At 37.7% G+C, this 21,303-nt stretch overlaps 1 protein-coding gene across 7 annotated transcripts in view; it reads right to left on the reverse strand.

Moving 5' to 3' along the window:
- The window catches only part of atp8b2 (ATPase phospholipid transporting 8B2), a 142,695-nt gene that overhangs the window by 57,176 nt on the left and 64,216 nt on the right, over positions 1-21,303 (reverse strand). For 6 of the 7 annotated variants that reach the window (XM_028794033.2, XM_028794030.2, XM_028794031.2 and 3 more), the window contains 4 exons: positions 6,882-6,980; positions 3,844-3,905; positions 1,056-1,128; positions 897-967 (listed from right to left, as the gene is read on the reverse strand). In XM_028794033.2, the coding sequence (XP_028649866.1) occupies positions 897-967; positions 1,056-1,128; positions 3,844-3,905; positions 6,882-6,980 (305 nt within the window). Of the gene's footprint in view, positions 1-896; positions 968-1,055; positions 1,129-1,608; positions 1,733-3,843; positions 3,906-6,881; positions 6,981-21,303 lie in introns of those variants that run through there. The other variant, XM_051923263.1, reaches the window with a different exon arrangement.

The following is a 21,303-nucleotide window of genomic DNA, read 5'->3' on the forward strand; positions in this document are numbered from 1 at the left end:
ATCCTCTATGTTTGATCACTATTCAGAGAGTGGATATGGAAGTGGTACACTGCTAGAAGTACTAGTGGGTCCACACCAATGAGAAACTGGAATGGTATAGTAATACATAGTAACAATATAAGGCAACCTACCCTTAATGTGAGTTGTGACATCCTTTACATGATTTACAACTATATGATAGCCAGTGTGATTTTCTATGCTGTGGTGTGCAAGGCTGGTAACATCATTTGAAAAGAGGCCTACTGAACCAACCAACTGTTTAAGAAGGCTGGCTCAGTTAGGCGACAAATAGGGGACCAACTGGAGGGAGTAGTGGAGGAGAGAGCAAAGACAAAACTGTGGCTGCACTCCTTATCTTTATCCAAAAGCTGAGGTTTTCTTCTTTTTTAGAATTCTTTGTGTTTATTTAAGGTTTGTTGTTGCTGTTTGCTATATTATTTCTTGCACTAAAAACGCTAAAGTTCAGCAATTGGCACAAATAAAGTACTATCTGTCTATCTAAGCACCACTACAGGGTGCTTTACATGGAAAACAAGAGTGCAATGGAAAGCAATACAAAATAACAGAAGGTACCTAACAAGACAATTCAAGTACATGAAACTGAATGAAATAGTCTGGACGGAGAGCATGTAAATGCTCAAAGAAAATGTCATATGGCGAAACTATGAAATTAATCTTAATTTACATGAGAAAAGACTGAGAAAGTAATAGAATCAGTCCAAAGCACCTGTTTTATAAAATTGAATTACATGAATAGTACAACTAAAAATGCAGAAGAGTCAGAAACAGGATAAAAATGAAGGATTTTGCATTTTCTGGCCCAAAAGTAATACACTCCTAGTCCTTCCTGGCACACAGCACTCTATTGCAAAGGCCATATTTTGCAATGCTCTCACCCATCAAGCTCTGCAGTTTCAATATAACACAGTCCATGTGGTTCACTGCTAGACAGCAATAACAGGTCTGCCTGTGCAAAGAAGGGAAAATGAGCAAAATTAACCTAATTCTTCACAAAGGAGCTTAATTTGAAGAAAATAAAAAAATGAACAACTTACTGCCACAAACTGGTTATTTTCCAGCTTGATAATGTCACCAACACGAACATTCATCCATTTTTCATTTTGAAGGCTGAATAAACAAATAAATAAATATAACATAAAAAAAGGTCCAAATACTTTTACAGAAACAAAAGAAACAAGAAAAATTGTACTTCTTTAATGAAAATCAGTTTTCTGTCCTATTTAAGGAGTATCCATTTGAATTAGGAGTCATAATTTTATGGTATCTATGATAAAACAATGTCTAGAATATTAAGATGTAGTGCTGAACTGAAAATTTAGGTTCCCCATAACTATTTTCTGAAGAGAAGATGAAATTTAATCTGCACCCATATTGAAAAGACAATGCAGTTAAGCTAAGTGACAGATTATCTGAATTTTGACAAGCCACAGTTTGTGAAGTATAAATGCATGCCATATCTAAAGTATCCAGTTTCCTTGGAGTCTATTTTCTAACATTTCCACCATCAGTATGCTGTATTGTAGTATTATACATAGTAGTACTATACATCTAAGTGTATGTTTACTGTGTAGAATATTAATACATCACATCAGCAGATCTTCATAATTCAGCGTGGACACAGTATATACTATATTTCGCCAAACTGCATGGTCGGACTCAAGGTGCAAGTTTCTTGTTCTGTTGTGTAATTTTCCAGCATCTTCAAAAAGGCCTATTTCAAATAAAAATCATGCTGTCAAAGTTCAACTGCTCTTCTACAGAAAGGATGTTCTTTTGTTTCTTTAAGAGTCATGCACATGGTAACTGCCTAGCTTGCATAAATTGTAGCTCACATTATAAGGGAAGTTTTAAAATCATTAACCCTTTTTGAGATCAGCAGTGAGAAGGCTAGAAGTTGCCAGGAATCTTACTGCTTCTGATCTACCAGCCGATAATTAAGCATACAGATAGAAAATACCCATCTATTGTTAAACTCACCTAATATAATTTATGTTTGTAGGGGGAAGAAACCTTAGGCATTGGGGGAAAAGCACAAAGCACTAATAAATTAGCACAAGCTTATGATAGTGCGTAGTCATGCACATACTTAAAATATGAATACCAACTCATAGTTACTAGTCAGCTTTACACATATACTTTGGAATGTGAGAGGAAAACAAACAATTTTTCCACATAAATAATATTTTTGACATATACATGTAACACACTTTTCATCGTGGTACATTAACAATGATCTTAAATTGACTTCATAATATCCATATATACATATCCATGAAGATAAAAAAAGATCCCTTAGGCAAGGGAACCATTCATCTAAATAAGGCATCCAACGCAGATTTCTTAATGTTAAACAGAGAGAATATTTTGCTGGTTTGCAACAATTCAGAATGCAGTCATATTTACTTATCTATACAGTACATACTCCTAATTGTTACAATATTATTACTTCAAAGAGATACACACATTTAGCATTTTTCCATCTACTGAGCTTGACATTAAAAGTATAAACTAATAAGAAAAGCATGCAGGAAAAATGAATTTTCTTGAGTAGTTAAGTTGGCTTGGAAGCCTAGTTTTGCAGCAGAATGTACTACTCATAACTAAAAAAATGCAACTGTCTAAATAAAATATTTTTGTACTCAAACTGAGAGAGCAGAATGGACATGAAAAAAATGAGACTGACCAGGCCTAGGATACGTATTTCCAATTATCATTATAAAATGTTATTCTGAGCTATTACATTTTACATAACATGTTAAGTGAATGTATTACAATATTTTTAGCATGTCAAAAACTTAGGTTTCTGAAGAAACCAATCGCACTAGCCAGCTGTGCTGGTTATATTTTCATTATTAAACAACATGTGTATTAAGTGTTAACACAGGCAAGTACAAAAAGAAAGAAAATAAAGAGTAAACAAAAAAGAAGTCTATTCAACACCATGAAACCAGCCACGGATAGGACACACTCATACATCACCCACACTCACTTATTTGGAGCCTGTTAAGAATTACTAGTTAATCTAACATGTATGTCTCTTTCTACAACAAAAAGAAAAAAGTGAACTAAGTACCACTTTTTTTTTTTTAAATCATTCAAAAGAAAGTTGTGTTAAATACACTAAATGTGAAATTTTAATGTGTCATAAAACAAACCTCTGCTTTACAATGGTTCACAGGAGGCTTAACAATCTGAAATACATCCATATGCACTGAAAGGTACTTTCCCAGGTGAATATGAATGCTGCTGCCAATGAGTTTGTTCAGTGAAATGAATAACACAGAAACATTTTCAATTTATTTGAGAAATGCTGAAGAAATGCTGCCATTGAGACTGAGACTGGGGAAGTCACTAGGATGAGTGATGTAACGTATCTCCCTGGAAAAGAACTATGTCCAGATGAACTGAATCAACTTTCTAGAATTTCCTTACCTGGATTATTGAGCATGCATCGAGACAGTACAGTATTTATTTTGTCATTACTATTTTATGGGCATTGTGTTGAGATGCATAAATGGTATTCTGTAAGAGTATGTGTAATAACTTCTGAGTGTGTGGTCCTATGGCTTAAATGCACACCAATCCCCATGGACACCAACTGCATAAATACTTTCATCATTCCATGATAGTCCACGTTACATCATTTCGTAAAAATGGCTATTTTCATATGCAGAAAAACAGAATTAAAGACAAACAATATGAACATTTAAAAAAAGCTACTTTATACAACTTGGAAGTTAAGAAAACACAGTTGACATTGTAATATACTACTAAAGGTCACAAGGAAAGAAGCACAAAAGTAATCTAAAAAGAGATACTTACATCCCATTTATTAGCACCTGAGACTGTCGGTTATTCACCTGGTTATCACTCTTATGGCGAAACTAAACGTAAAGGAAAAATATGCTTTGGTTATTCATTTTTTGAAAAAGAAAGTCAGTGTTTATTGTTTCCATCTATCTGCACGGTTATAGCTCAAACAGTTTGGGAAAGGATTTGTATGTTTGTGGTAAATTAATAAAGAACACCCAAAAGCAAACCAGTTTTCTAATACTGTAGTACAATACGGTAAAGACTGAGCACAGAAAATGTGATCAAAGTCTTCTGGAGCACCCCATGGCAATACACAGCATAGTGAAGCTCACATCACTTCCATCAACACTCTGTGCTACCAGATACTGTAATACTATGAATGGCAGATGTCAATGTGCACTGTTTGTGCAATTAAGGGAGTCTGAGCTGGATTGTATAGAGGGTGTTCTGTTAAATAAGGTGTCCACAATGCATCACATTTGGTATTAATGGGAAGAGGAGAATGACCACAACCACAGATTTGGTAATCAAGAAATATGGATGTAAGTCAAAGCAGCACATCCAAAGGAAGGCTGTTGCAACCCAAATGGCTACAGCAGCAAGCATAAGTTACTGCCTTACCATAAGTGTCTACTTGGACCATACACTACGTAATCATCGTCTTGAAAAAGAATGGGTGTTGCAAGTTCCCCTCGTAAAAATACCACTCACTTATCATTACCATCAAACATTCCTGCAGTAGTACATTGAATTAGCTCAATGGAGAGAGAAATGATGGTCTGTCATTTTCAGTGATAAAAGCAGATTCTGCCTAGGAATGACTGACAGTTTTGGACACAGGGTCCATGCTGAGTATCATAGTATTGGGTGGTTATCAGCTGTTATGCCCATCCAGGTCTAGGGTTTGTAGAGGGGATAATGACCACAACAAACAATATCAGGGACATCATCTTGCATGTCCTGTGTTCTTTTTTGATTACCACACAGATGAAACACAAACACATGGGAGTATCTGTGTTACGCAGTAAACAGTGCGGTAACTGGCCACACATATTGATAAGTGCCGTTGTCTGCTGGCCGCCATTCTAGAAACAACTTTGCTGCATTCAAGTATTTAAATCAGATCTTTTTTAATTAAACTTTATTTTATCATAAACTATTTTTATGAACTACAGTATATACCTCTGTTATTGATTTGTTCCTCCTTATTAAAATACTGAAAGGACAATTGGGTGTGATCCTTGCACTTTCCATTTGGAACATATTTGCTTGGGTTTACAGAGTAATGTAAAAGTAAAGTAACTAGTAATACAATTACTTTTTCCAAGCAGTAATGAGTAAAGTAATCCCATTACAATTTCAGAGAGGTAATCAATAATTTACAATGAATTAATTTCTTTAAGTAACTTCCCCAACTCTGTTGAACGACCATGCATGGGACTGAATTGTACGATGTCTTCTATGCCCAGTTATTGGTAATGATCTTGTGCCTCCATATCAAAAGGGCCTGGTCTGACATTGTACAGGAGGACTTCATGGTCTGTGTGATTGTTCTGGTAACACTGTAGTTTAGGTACTGCAAAAATGCATCTATTATTCATTTACACCTATGTAACAAGACCTTAACAAAGGCTTCTTTTGGTGTTAATGATACTTAACAAAGCATCAGTAAACATCTTATTCATCTCTGTGCAGTATGGCATTTGATATGCTGGCAAAATTTCTCATGAATATGAAGGATTCATGGGCCATATATCGAAGTATGCAATATCAAAAGAAATGTTTCATTTAAGACACTTCTGACCATTTCAAAGTAAAGTTATTTTAGTAGGCAATGTTGCACAGATTAATTTCCTTTACTGATGCAAGTGTCATAAATTCAAAAGAAGTCTTTGTTAAGGTCTCATAACATAAGAGTAAATGAGTAATAGATGAATTTTTGCAGTACGTAAAGTGTTACCATTGTTTTCATGTCAAAGTACGGACCTGCATTGTAGCACAGGGAGTTTACATTCAATACTAAAGTGAGTATGCTATAACATTTGATATTATATACCAAATAAACTGCATTGCAACACACTGCAAATATTAATAGTGATCATGTTTACTAATAGTAAAAGGCAGAAAACAAAATCTGTGATGATAAAAAATAAAAAAATGACAGTGATATTAATAAAAGGATATCATGCAGACAGAACTCAAAATTACTGGATATGAAAAAGTAGGGTGAAATGACACCTTTTATTGGCTAACTAAATAGATTACAAATGCAAGCTTTCGAGGCAGCTAAGGCCCTTTCATCAGGCAAGGTGTAACAAAGAAACTGAAAAATACTCTAGCTTGTATTGGGACAGCAAAGTGATTTTTTTCTTTCCTATTAACAACCTTTTTGTTCAAATGTTAGCAAAATGAATACATCTGAGATGAATTAACCCTGAAAGAAGAGAACAATGAACTAATAAAATGTAGAGATAAGATAACCATCACTACAGAAAGTCCTTTAAAGGTTTTTTTGAAGTGCATTGTCTGTAATGACTACATCAGTGGCTTATCTTACAGACAATGCACTTCAAAAAAACCTTACAGGACTTTCTCTAGTGATGGTTATCTTATCTCTACATTTTATTAGTTCATTGTTCTCTTCTTTCAGGGTTAATTCATCTCAGGTGTATTCATTTTGCTAATATTTGAACAAAAATGTTGTTAAGATGAAAGAAAAAAAAATCACTTTGCTGTCCCAATATAAGCTAGAGTATTTTTCAGTTTATTTGTTACACCTTGCCTGATGAAGGGGCCTTAGCTGACTCGAAAGCTTGCATTTGTAATCTATTTAGTTAGCCAATAAAAGGTGTCATTTCACCCTACTTTTTCCTATATCAATCTATGGCTAACACAGTACAACACTCTACTGCTATGGATATGAAAAGAACAAGCAAAAAGCACACATGCTGCGCTAATGAATGACCACTGCCAAGTGATCTCACAAAATTTACAAAGATAGGTATTTAGACCTCTCAGAATAAAGACAAGGCCATGGAAATACTCACATAGTCATCAGTGGCATCCTTAACCGCTGTAATAGTCAGCACAAGGACCAAAGGCACAATGGTAGTGAACCAGGAAAGAGAGGAAATTTGTGGAATCAACTATAATAAAATAAATAAATAAATTATAAATTTTATTTTACATATGTTTAGTTGTTTCAGTCTTTGAGTAGTATACACAAAAAGCAAAAATATTGGAAAAAGCTTAACTTGTTTTTGCTGTCAAGTTAGCTGACAAAATCATTTCAAGGATGCTTCTGCAGTCTGACAGAATGAGTCTCACAGTATGCGTTCCACGTTGGTTTAGTTTGTTTTATTCTTTCTGAAACTTGCATGTTAAAGAGCAGCAAAATCAAATTCTGCTGTATACACAAGAAACTCTGATAGGAGATGAAAAGATATGAGACATATCTATAATAAGTTGCTCTTTATTTCTAGTTCGCTTCGATTGGTGTTTAGGCTTTAATATTTTAAAACGTTACATTTTTTCCTGCTCCATGGCCCCTCACCGAGTAATGAGAAAGAGCTGTGAATGAGTAGTGTTGCATTTAACCTTTACACTTGTATCTACCATTGGAGTGTGCGCTCTTCTAAGCCAATATGAAAACTGACAATGAAAGGAGAAATACAAAACTTACAGCCTGAGGGGAAAAAAATCAGTTGGAATATGCTAAAAAGAAAGAAATCAGCTACACTTGGCATACAACAGTGACTAGATCTGCTGAATAAGAAAACTGCAGCTGATGAAACAAAAAGATTGGAGTTGTGAAGGAAAATGGTAAAATAGCTGTTACTGAAATCACAAAGTTTTTTCGCAGTGCAAGGGTGAAGATATCATATTTGACTGTTCACAAAACACATTGACAGCAGAATTACAAAAACGTTTAAATTACCCAGATGGAAAAAGAGAGTACAGATAAGTTGACATGCCCTGTACGGACTGACATTCCTAAACTATGTTTTTCGAGACTTGTTCCTGCTTCATCTTTAACCCTTTCTTAACCCAACTTAACTGACGCCACAATGATGAGTAGGAACAACTAGAGAAATAAGACAAGGACGTATATTTCAGTATTTAAATACACACACTGGATTAATAACAAAGATATTATTAAAGTGATTTTGTTAAATCATCTACAAAATTCTCACACTGAATTAGAGAGGAAAGGAGAACATTTCTAGGGAGATAAACTTTAAAGTCTATACTGAGCTAACACCTCCCAAGCAGAATTGCTACTGTTAATGTTGTTTTTAGAAATTTAATTTACATTCATAATAGGAAACTTTCACCTCTTTTTCCATAACTGACAGTTTTTCCTTTCAGCCTAACAATCTTAGAAGTCTTGTCTATTTCTTGTTTTGTTTGCTGTTATGCTACTCGGACTTTCTTTCACTGACATTGACACGGAGCATGAGAATATGTGCATCTGCAATGGGTAATATTTTGCAAGTAAAAATACCTTAATATTGATTTATATGGTTTTAAAAGGAAGTATATACAGATAGTAAACAATAGCTCAAAGTAAAGTTGAGATCTTTGTTTAGATCTCTATAAATAATGAAACATTAAACCAGGCAAACACTTTAGCTTATTAATATTAGATGTCATTGAAAATACATTGCACACACAGCATATGCAAATACCACAAGTATATATAATGTTGTGTGTCAGGTTTTGCAGTCTCAATAGGCATGGGATAAGTACAATATGTGGTAAGGAGCACTACAGATTAGATTCATGTAACAGTGCCACTGAGAAAAATAGAACTGTGAACAAGGGAGTACTAAACAGAAAAAGGAGACAGGTAACCAATAGTAGGTGTCTGAAAAATAGATTTTGAAGATACGGGAGAAACAGAAGGGGCATCCCTAGCATCAGGCCAGCTGTAATCCACTGAGTGCAACATGGTCACACTTGATTAAATCTCTGGCCAGGCTATTTCAATATTGCAGACAGAAAAATGTTTCTGAGAGTCTAACCCTAACCCTAAAGACTTGTAGAGTGATAGTGCAGCCAAATGTGCAAACAGTTTTAATAGGATACTCCAACCTTATCGTGGACCAGTCTGTTAGACAGCAGGGATTACTATAAAAGCTGACACTACACAGTTCTAAGAAGGCAAATTACTCAAATTAAATAATTTTCAGAATAGTTTCACTAAATACTGTAGTCTTTCCAAATTTTTCCCAAGTGTTAAAAAAAAAAAAAAACAGTAACAGAGGTTATTTACTCTATTTAGATTATGTACTTTTTAAAGGCATCCACCCCAGAATAAAACACTAAGCATGAATGGAAGACAACAGCCACTACACAATGTTTATCTCTAAAGAATAACCGAAAGCAATGACAAAATCTTGTGACTATAGTTTATTTTTGTTTGGTTAATGAATGACACAGGGCACTGCAAAAACAAATGACATTTCCTGAGATCACAATACAAAATATTACTAAGTAACCAAAGAAAAAACTATACATAAAATAGATAACAAAAAACAATACAAGATCTAGGTACACAACAAACACAATAATAATGAAAAGCATTTTCATCTGAAAAGTTCATCTCTGTTTCACATAAATACCTGATTGATAGAGTAAAAGGAGACAGGCACTATCTCCAGGACATTGAAAATAATAACCAGACTAGTAAAATTGGATTAGATAAGCCTATACTAGCATGCATAATCAAGATAATAACTGTGTTTTCCTCTGAAAGTGACATGTTAATGTTTCACTTCTAATGCCAGATCTGATATTATAGATTCTGACTCCAAGGAAATTAGATTATTTACTTTAATGTAAATGTAATACTTCTCACTGTGCATAACTTCTATCATAAGCACATTAAGAAAGTCCTTTTTAGCAGACATAATAATTGAATTATATTCTATCACTATATCCACAAAAACAAGAAACAATTGCACTATTTTCGCCTTGAGATATCTAAATGTATTCTTTATCAGTTGTAGGCAATTCATTACTAAAACAAAATATTGCAGTAGTACACATACACTGTTCATTAAATCATGCGCCAGCCATGGACCCATTTTAACTTTTTGTTTTTTTCTGTTACAGGTTCATAAGGAGTCAAAAACTATACCAGGATTACTGAGCACAAGTCAGGAACCAACACTGAATTGAAATGCTAGTTCATCTCAAAGTACATTCTTTTACATATCTGCCTTCACAAATAATAGACACATTCTGAGTCACCAACTGACCAACTAACAAGGACATCCTTGAAATACAAAAGAACATCAGAGTTACCAGTAAAACGTCACTCAGAAACAGGAAGATTGGGGAAAGCTCGATATAAACTGTGATTCTAGGTTCCTGGATTTGCCTGCTAATATGTATGTGTGTGCATATGTATAAAGTAGACTCAAACAACATACAGAATGCTTATTGAAAGTATTCAAAATGTTACATTTCAATTTTATTTTTTTGTTTAATGAGAATTAGTCCTTATATTTAAAATATAATTAAAATATTTAAATTCAATCATTTATTGTGTTTAAAGGAATGATGCACATATACTGTATTAAGATACATTTTCTAACATGTGCAAAAGTAAGTGAATCACATATTTCATTAATTCAGATTATAAAAATATATACCAAAAAATACAAAGTTAACAAATGAAATAGTCAAACAAAAGAACTGAGTCTGAGAGGCCACTTTTAACTTGAAGTTGAAGTTTTCAATTTGGTCTTAGCCATACAAGTTACATAATGCTACAATGTTAAGAGGCATTAAGAAGAGTATTTTAAGTGCTTAACAAAATTATAACACTACAGCAAAACATTTTAGAATTCTTTAACCTACCAGAAGACAAGAAGTACACAAACAGAAAAAATTGGAAGACCACTCTAGGTTTGAAAACATGCAGCTTTATAAGTAATGCAATCACATTCCGCATATTTCATAAAATAATGCTCAATTCTATATCTAGGTACCATAATAGAGTTGTGTTAATTTGGGAAGATTACATGCCAATTCAGAAGAGTCACTGATATAGGACAAACACAGATTGCCTCCCCATTTTTAAGCACTAAGTTTGACCTTCCCTTTAATTCATTCCCGTCTTGTGCTTTTCATTTTCTATAGTCAGTCACTCTAGTTTTAGACATTTTATTTGTCCACAAACCTTGACCAAACCTTTCTCAACTGTATATTGAGATCAAACTGAATAATTTACTGCTCAGGCCTGCTCTTGTTCACTCAGATAAACTAAGAAGGAAGTCCACTTCAAAACACTATGTATACAAGAAGCCAGAAATTGCTATTTTTTATTTATCTGTCCTATGTAGTTCTTTGAAAACTGATTAATTGGAAATTTAAGAGCTTCACATTCTTTCTGCAGCCAACAGATAATTAACTGCTTGTATGATTTCCAAAAGTGTCTAAAAACAAAATCAATATGTCAGTACTAATTTACTGAAGTATCAATCATTTAGCCCACAATCAAAAGTGTCAGTTTTTACTTGTAATGGTTATCGATTATCAGGGAATCTTTGAAATTATTTTTGCTGTCTGCCATTGTCAGCTAGAAATTTTACTGCTCGGACCCTGAGCTGACCCTACTAACTACAAACATTACAGACTTCAATGGTAAAAACTTAAGAAAACAGCAAATTACGTGCTTGCTGCTGCTAGATCTGTATACTTATTTTCCCCCATGCCATACACCTAGCCTCTTCCTTGAACATTCACATCCTACAGAACCACGTAAACAACTTTTTAGTGTTGACTGTTACATCTTCAGGAGTATTCTTCACGTGGGATTTCAGTTTTCTTGTGTTAACTGTTGACCTTTTATGTTTAGAGACTATATGGTTAATGTTGTTATCCAAGATGTACTGTATGTGCAAGTAGAAGATATTTCTGAATTAGATATCCCTTCACTAGTGTACTTCATGGTTGCCGAATGACAGTCCTGGATCTATTCAAATATACTTAATTTATGGATCATTTTCTTACAGAATAGTTTTGTCTTGACCAATTGATTTTATTCTTTTCTGCTCAGTGGAACGATGGTGATGCTGCATTTAGAGCTGCTGTCTCATAGTTTCAAAGTCCAAAGGACAAATCCTACCTCTTACACTGCCTACGTTGAGTCTGCATGGCTATATGAAGTTTTCCCTGGGTACACCGGTTTTCTTCCCACATCTGATGGACATGTATGTTACATTAAATGGTATCACTAAATTGGCCCAATACAAGTGGAAGTAGCAGCTTCAAAAACAGATTGAAATTTTCTGTTGTTAAGCCACTAAAATTAAGCAAACAGACACAAACTGTAGGAATAACAAATATCTAGTCTAGTTAGCTATCTACTGTGGGCATGAGACATGCACCTATTTTAAGCTTCATATGGCATGAGATTAAAAAAAGTAGTCCACTCATTACAAGTGTCTTTTTACCAATTAAAATATATATGGGTGGGGGAGCATGAGTACACTAGACCATTATTCATGACTAGTCCATCGATCCTTTGCTAGCTGATGTTCAAAGAAATGTACTGTAATCTGTGTCTTGTGTGTCCTTTGGAATACATGTCCTGCCATTTAACATTCAAAATTAAAAGCTAAGTTTACTTCTGTACATTTAAGAACATCACTTGCAGCTACAATGCACTCTTGTACAAATGAACCACACTACTCTACTGTTTCTCCAGGGATGAAATGCTGAGCACAAAGACAAAAACAAATTTAGTTTTGTCTAAAGCCTCATAACAAACAAATCAGTGATTTACTATGAAACATCTGCAGTCAATTTAACTTTGAAAAAGTATAAGAGGAACAGGCATAAGAAATAACATGACTCATGAAAGAAAAACGTACAAGCCCCTTTAGCTGTTACGCTTGTCTAATTAAGGCACTATGTGCTCTAATAGTTAAACTTGCATTGAGAAACAAAGGATCAGTACATTTTCCGTTCTGAGTTTTTCATTGCTTCAGGTATTTGACATTGATAAACATCACTCCTTAGAATACTAGCTGATCTTGGAGGATATGTTAAAAACTGTACAAACATCAAAACGCACAAAAAGTACACAAAATAATTTCATACAATAACTATGGCAAAATTTAATCAGTAATAACATCCTTCTACAGGCACATCAGTAGTCTCAGTGATTAAGTGTTTTTAAAAACACCGCTAAGAAATTAGACCACCTTGTGTATAAATTCTGTATCAATTGGTGCCTCCAGTGAACATCAGGGCTAACAAGGATATATAAAAATCAGGATTTTACTTAATAAACATATATAAAAGAAATGTTAATGGACAATGCATACAAATAATTTCAAGAAAATAAAACTTGAAAGGCACTATTGCATAATGGATAAAAGACTGGCCTTTATAAACTCTGAGGCTAAAATAGGGGGTATTTTGGGACACGTGTTCATGTGCTCAAGATACACTTAAAAAATATGTTGCGTACTCTTGACCGTGAAGTACTCAGTTTATAATATCTGGTAGGAATTAAAAAAACAAAGGTCTATGTGCACTGACATATTTATACTTTGCTTTCTAGGAAGAAAACCAAATAATCCAAGAGTAACGGAGTATTTAAAAAAAGATGGAGGTCAAAGAATCAGAAATTAATGTGTGTCACTGAAAGATGTGTTACGCTTTATCCTCCAGAAAGGCATTTAACATCTTTGTCAAGATATTTAGTATGAAAGCCATGCTGCATAATACACCTTTTCCAGTGAATTTCAGTTGCAGACTTCATTTTTATAATCTTAACAGGTCATTTGCATCACACTCCCATGACTGTCAGTCATGTAGCTTGATATACCCAGCAACACAGTATAACCAGTCTGCAACTTGCCCAAACAAAATCAAACAGACCTGATTTTATCTTAAAAGTTTTGGAGCAGACAACCAATGAGTGTCAAACCCAGAAGTACAATGTATATAATACAGTTATGAGGAATAAGGAACATGGGTGTTTTGAACCTGACAAACAGAACAGACTTGTCTGCCTAATGTTATGTGTTTTATGTACTATGACAGGATGAAACAAAGGAGAAATTAGTGCAGAGATTGCAGCTGAACTCACCATACCTGTAAAGCCTTTGTATGTGCACCTGATCCGCCAGGCAACACATTATTGGCTGTCAGAAAAATGGGAGAACTCACAGTGCTTTGGAAATGTGAATCTGTGCTTCAAAGTCATCTCACAGTTGTCTTATCTGACAAACCCTGTAATTTTCAGTCATATAACATGACGTGCTCAGGTGACAGGATAAGCAACTGCAGTCATCATGGTTGATGACCTCTCTGACTAGAAGTCATGTAATGTAAAATTGGCTTTAGGACACTTGATCAATAGTAAATAGTTTCTATTTTGTTTTATGTTGCTTACTGGTGATTTATACAGTATATCCACATCATTGCTAACTACATACTTTCAACATCTTTTTTTCCACATGACTTAAATAAGCAGGCCAATCCAACTGTTTTTTATGACAAACAAAAAGTGAATTTTTACCGATTTTTACTCTTAGTAATACATTATTGTATTATAATTTGGATGAATTTTCTCTCATTGTGCAGGCTTCTACAAACTGAAAATCAAATGATACTGTATTTCATTTCAAATGCCACTACTCCTTCATTAATAAACTAAGACGACTATCAAAGTCCCCTCTCTGAAGGGGAAGGAGCCTGAGCTTGTGCGTGAGATCTAAAGGTTCCGGCTAGATATAGTCAGACTCACCTCGACGCACAGGTTGGACTCTGGAACCAGTCTCCTTGAGAGGGGCTGGACTCACTACCACTCTGGAGTTGCCCCTGGTGAGAGGCGCCGAGCGGGTGTGGGCATACTTATTGCCCCCCGACTTGGAGCCTGTTCATTGGGGTTTACCCCAGTGGACGAGAGGGTAGCCTCCCTCCGCATTTGGGTGGGGGGACGGGTCCTAACTGTTGTTTGTGCGTATGCGCCGAACAGCAGTTTGGAGTACCCACCCTTTTTGGAGTCCCTGGAGGGAGTTCTAGAGGGCATAACTTCTGGGGACTCCCTCATTCTGCTGGGAGACTTCAATGCTCACATGGGCAATGACAGTGAGACCTGGAAGGGCGTGATTGGGAGGAATGGCCCCCCAATCTGAACCCAAGCAGTGTTTTGTTATTGGACTTCTGTGCTCGTCACAGATTGTCCATAACGAATACCATGTTCAAGCATAGGGGTGTTCACATGTACACTTGGCACCAGGACACCCTAGGCCTCAGTTCGATGATCGACTTTGTGGTCGTGTCGTCGGATCTGCGGCCACATGTCTTGGACACTTGGGTGAAGAGAGGGGTGGAGCTGTCAACTGATCACCACCTGGTGGTGAGTAGGCTTCGAGGGTGGGGGAGGATGCCGGTCAGGCCTGGAAGGCCCAAACGTGTTGTGAGGGTCTGCTGGGAACGTCTGGCAGAGTAACCTGTCAGAAGTAGCTTCAACTCCCACCTCCGGCAGAACTTCGACCACATCCCGAGGAAGGTGGGGGACATTGAGTCTGAATGGGCCATGTTCCGTGCCTCTATTGTTGAGGTGGCTGACCGGAGCTGTGTCCCGTAAGATGGTCGGTGCCTGTTGTGGCGGCAATTCCCGAACCCGTTGGTGGACACCGGTGGTGAGGGATGCCGTCAAGCTGAAGAAGGAGTCCTACAGGACTTTTGTCCTGTGGGACTCTGGAGGCAGCTGATAGGTACCGGCAGGCCAAGCGGAATGCGGCTTCGGTGGTTGCTGAGGCAAAAACTTGGGCGTGGGAGCAGTTTGGAGAGGCCATGGAGAACAACTTCCAGATGGCTTTGAGGAGATTCTGGTCCACCATCCAGCATCTCAGGACGGGGAAGCAGTGCAGTGTCCACACTGCATATGGTGAGGATGGTGCACTGCCGACCTTGACTCTGGACGGGTCGGTGGGGGGGGGGTACTTCGAAGACCTCCTCAATCCGACGAACATGCCTTCCAATGAGGAAGCAGAGCCTGGGGACTCGGAGGTGGGCTCCCCCCATCTCTGAGACTGAGGTCACCGAGGTGGTCAAAAAACTCCTTGGAGGCAGGGCCCCAGGGGTGGATGAGATATGCCCGGAGTTCCTCAAGGCTCTGGATGTTGTAGGACTGTCTTGGTTGACACGCCTCTGCAACATCACATGGACATCAGGGACAGTGCCTCTGGATTGGCGGACCGGGGTGGTGGTCCCACTCTTTAAAAAGAGGGACTGGAGGGTGTGTTCCAACTACAGAGGGATCACACTCCTCAGCCTCCCTGGAAAAGTCTATTTGGGGGTCCTGGAGAGGAGGGTCCGTTGGATAGTCAAACCTCGGATTCAGGAGGAACAGTGTGGTCGTGGAACAGTGGACCAGCTCTACACCCTTAGCAGGGTCCTGGAGGGTGCATAGGAGTTTGCCCAACCAGTCTACATATGTTTTGTGGACTTGGAAAAGGCGTTCGACCGTGTCCCTCGGGGAATCCTGTGGGGGGTACTCCAAGAGTATGGGGTACCGGACCCCCTGATAAGGGCTGTACGATCGGTGTCAGAGCTTGGTCCGCATTGCCGGCAGTAAGTCAAACCCATTTCCAGTGAGAGTTGGACTCCGCCAGGGCTGCCCTTTGTCACCCATTCTGTTCATAACTTTTATGGACAGAATTTTTACGTGCAGCCAGGGCGTTAAGGGGGTCCGGTTTGGTGGACTCAGGATTGGGTCACTGCTTTTTGCAGATGATGTTGTCCTGTTTGTTTCATCAGGCCATGATCTTCAGCTCTCTCTGGATCGGTTCGCAGCATAGTGTGAAACAGCTGGGATGGGAATCAGCACCTCCAAATCCAAGACCATGGTCCTCAGCCGACAAAGGGTGGAATGCCCTCTCAGGGTTGGGAGTGAGATCCTGCCCCAAGTAGAGGAGTTCAAGTATCTCGGGATCTTGTTCACGAGTGAGAGAATAATGGAGCGTGAGATCGACAGGCGGATCGGTGCGGCATCCGCAGTGATGCGGGCTCTGCATCGGTCTGTCGTGGTGAAAAAGGAGCTGAGCTGCAAGGCAAAGCTCTCAGTTTATCAGTCGATCTATGTTCCTACCCTCACCTATGGTCATGAGCTATGGATAGTGACCGAAACAACAAGATTGCCAATATAAGCGGCTGAAATGAGTTTCTTCCGCAGGGTGTCTGGGCTTTCCCTTAAAGATAGGGTGAGAAGCTCAGTCATCCGGGAGGGACTCAGAGTACAGCCGCTGCTCCTCCGCATCAAGAGGAGTCAGATGAGGTGGCTCAGGCATCTGATCAGGATGCCTCCTGGACACCTCCCTGGTGAGGTGTTCCGGGCACGTCTAACCGGGAGGAGGCCCTGGGGAAGACCCAGGACACACTGGAGGGACTATGTCTCTCGGCTGGCCTGGGAACGCCTTGGGATTCTCCCGGAAGAGCTAGAAGAAGTGGCTGGGGAGAGGGAAATCTGGGCATCTCTGCTCAAGCTGCTGCCCCTGTGACCCGATCTCGGATAAGCGGAAGAGGATGGATGGATGGACTATCAAAGTTAAACAAGCTTTAACTGCTTACCAAATATTTCTGTTGCTAATTAGGCAATCATACCTCTATAGAGATGAATCAGACCAAACATATCTTTACAACAGAAACAAATCACATAAAGTTGAATTATTCTAGGCATATGGTCCCATGCTTTAATTTTAAAACCATATACAGTGCATCCGGAAAGTATTCACAGCACATCACTTTTTCCACATTTTGTTATGTTACAGCCTTATTCCAAAATGGATTAAATTCATTTTTTTCCTCAGAATTCTACACACAACACCCCATAATGACAACGTGAACAAAATTTACTTGAGATTTTTGCAAATTTATTAAAAATATAAAAAATTGTGAAAGCACGTGTACATAAGTATTCACAGCCTTTGCCATGAAGCTCAAAATTGAGCTCAGGTGCATCCTGTTTCCCCTGATCATCCTTGAGATGTTTCTGCAGCTTAATTGGAGTCCACTTGTGGTAAATTCAGTTGATTGGACATGATTTGGAAAGGCACACACCTGTCTATATAAGGTCCCACAGTTGACAGTTCATGTCAGAGCACAAACCAAGCATGAAGTTAAAGGAATTGTCTGTAGACCTCCGAGACAGGATTGTCTCGAGGCACAAATCTGGGGAAGGTTACAGAAAAATTTCTGCTGCTTTGAAGGTCCCAATTAGCACAGTGGCCTCCATCATCCGTAAGTGGAAGAAGTTCGAAACCACCAGGACTCTTCCTAGAGCTGGCCGGCCATCTAAACTGAGTGATCGGGGGAGAAGGGTCTTAGTCAGGGAGGTGACCAAGAACCCGATGGTCACTCTGTCAGAGCTCCAGAGGTCCTCTGTGGAGAGAGGAGAACCTTCCAGAAAGACAACCATCTCTGCAGCAATCCATCAATCAGGCCTGTATGGTAGAGTGGCCAGACGGAAGACACTCCTTAGTAAAAGGCACATGGCAGCCCGCCTGGAGTTTGCCAAAAGGCACCTGAAGGACTCTCAGACCATGAGAAAGAAAATTCTCTGGTCTGATGAGACAAAGATTGAACTCTTCGGTGTGAATGCCAGGCGTCACGTTTGGAGGAAACCAGGCGCCGCTCATCACCAGGCCAATACCATCCCTACAGTGAAGCATGGTGGTGGCAGCATCATGCTCTGGGGATGTTTTTCAATGGCAGGGACTGGGAGACTAGTCAGGATAAAGGGAAAGATGACTGCAGCAATGTACAGGGACATCCTGGATGAAAACCTGCTCCAGAGCGCTCTTGACCTCAGGCTGGGGCGACGGTTCATCTTTCAGCAGGACAACGACCCTAAGCACACAGCCAAGATATCAAAGGAGTAGCTTCAGGACAATTCTGTGAATGTCCTTGAGTGGCCCAGCCAGAGCCAAGACTTGAATCCGATTGAACATCTCTGGAGAGATCTTAAAATGGCTGTGCACCGACGCTTCCCATCCAACCTGATGGAGCTTGAGAGGTGTTGCAAAGAGGAATGGGCAAAACTGGCCAAGGATAGGTGTGCTAAGCTTGTGGCATCATATTCAAGAAGACTTGCTGCCAAAGGTGCATCGACAAAGTATTGAGCAAAGGCTGTGAATACTTATGTACATGTGATTTCACAGTTTTTTTATTTTTAATAAATTTGCAAAAACCTCAAGTAAACTTTTTTCACGTTGTCATTATGGGGTGTTGTGTACAATTCTGAAAAATGAATTTAATCCATTTTGGAATAAGGCTGTAACATAATAAAATGTGGAAAAAGTGATGCGCTGTGAATACTTTCCAGGTGCACTGTAAGTTTCCACTTTGCTGTTCTCTAACACTCTTGATTTTTTATAATGTTTACAACTGAAAGAACTGCATACCATTGAGAATCTCATGACAGCCATGTGTATGTTCTGAATATTAGGTATTTTTAGTTGTGTTTCTTCTAGCCCATACATTAATGTACATTACATACACACATAGAGTACATATGCTGAACCATCTGCGCAAACTGATAGTTTGTACTTCTTGATAAAGACTAGAAAATGTTAAAAATGTTACTTAGAAAGTTAACTGAAGGCAATTTAAAGGATAAGTTTGGTAATTTTCAAGTCAAATTTATTCCTTCACAAACACCTGGACAGACTATGTATATTTAAAAATTTATATAAAACGCTTAACTTTAGAACACAACTTTACATGGCAAATGCATATGTATCACTTATAAATTAGAATGACAACAACCACAAGTTACTATCGTTTTCTATTGTAAAGATTATTTTAGATATAAAATATGCTTCAGAAACTATTGAAGTACATGGGCAAGCTGCTGCTGCCAGAGGCTAACTAAGTTTTGCAAAGTTAACAATATTTTTTGTTCATTACAATACAAGTAAATTTGAAACATATAGTTTGACAGTTGTCATTAGAAAAATAACAATTTTTCTCCTTGGATAATATTTTTTCACACATTAAAACAGATACATCTTCCATTACTCACCTCAAAATACACATTATGTTTTCAGTAACCTAAACAACTGCACTGTATCTCATTACCCCATTCATTTGTCAGGTTACCATATATTATGTTTCTAACACTAATGTTGGTACTGTTTAGTACTTTGCACTTTCTCTCAAATAGTGCACAATGAATTCTAATCGAATTCCAACAAAAATGATCAAATAAATGAAAGAGTGGTCTATTTTTTTATCCTGCGCTTCCAATATGTCACCTTTTACTTTAATCACACTATTTTCTAAACAATCATCACTCTTAACTTCTGTAGAATATTTCTGTACATCACACTTGCCTGCATCAAGTTGTGTGTCCCTTGTCTTTAGCCACAACTCTTATTTTTAGTTACATGGTGACTGTAATTAACTGGCATTCACCCAAATACATTTTATATGTCTGTAGGCTCATCACCATCAATGTTTGGCTTAACTGAAGAGAATTTTGTTTATGTGGCTTTCAGTACTTTTTCTAATCTTCATAGTGCTAAGCTGTTCTTTGACCTCTGAAACAGTATTTGCCTGACAATTTTGGTTATGATTCGATCTGTTGTATTTTGTTCTTACTGCTGATATTTTTGGCCATGTCCTAACCTTCTGCTATATCTGTTTATTTTTATTGATTGTGTACTGATATTTTGTCTTTTTGAGCAGGTTTCAAAATACTACAGCTATCAGTTTCATTAACAGACTAAAGTCTCTGGTCATTCTTTCCTCTCAAGCATAGCTGAGTTCTCAGTGCTCACAAATTGCACTGCTCTCAATGTAGAAAAACGTTTCTGCACTTAAAGTGGGGCTTTATCATAAAAAAAAAAAAAAGAAGACACATTTTGATACAGGTTGTGCATGCAATGACTAGATAGATAGGTAGGTAGGTAGGTAGGTAGGTAGGTAGGTAGGTAGGTAGGTAGGTAGGTAGGTAGATAGATAGATAGATAGATAGATAGATAGATAGATAGATAGATAGATAGATAGATAGATAGATAGATAGATAACTTTATTAATCCCAAGGGGAAATTCACATACTCCAGTAGCACCTTACTGATACAAAAAAAAAAACAATATTAAAGATTGATAATAAGATGTCTTACAAAGTCATGGTTAAATTCAGCAGCACATGCACTGTAAAAAATAAAAATGGAGGAGAGTTTAGGAGCTCAGGGTACCTCCTAGCTTGTCCATCTCCATCCTCGGGAATAAGCCAGAAGCTAAGAACTCCAACATATGCCTTAAAGGGAGCTACAGAATTCCAGTGACCTCAACCGTGTCCAATCAGGAAAAAGACTATTTACTATCTTCCAACCTTTTTTGGAGTTATGCTCCTAAACTCTTCTATGAAAGAATACCATGAAAATTGATAAACTGCTCAATACTGAATCCAATATAAACATAATTGCTTAGTAT

This window comes from Erpetoichthys calabaricus, chromosome 2 (assembly GCF_900747795.2).
Source record: "Erpetoichthys calabaricus chromosome 2, fErpCal1.3, whole genome shotgun sequence".
NCBI lineage: Eukaryota > Metazoa > Chordata > Cladistia > Polypteriformes > Polypteridae > Erpetoichthys > Erpetoichthys calabaricus.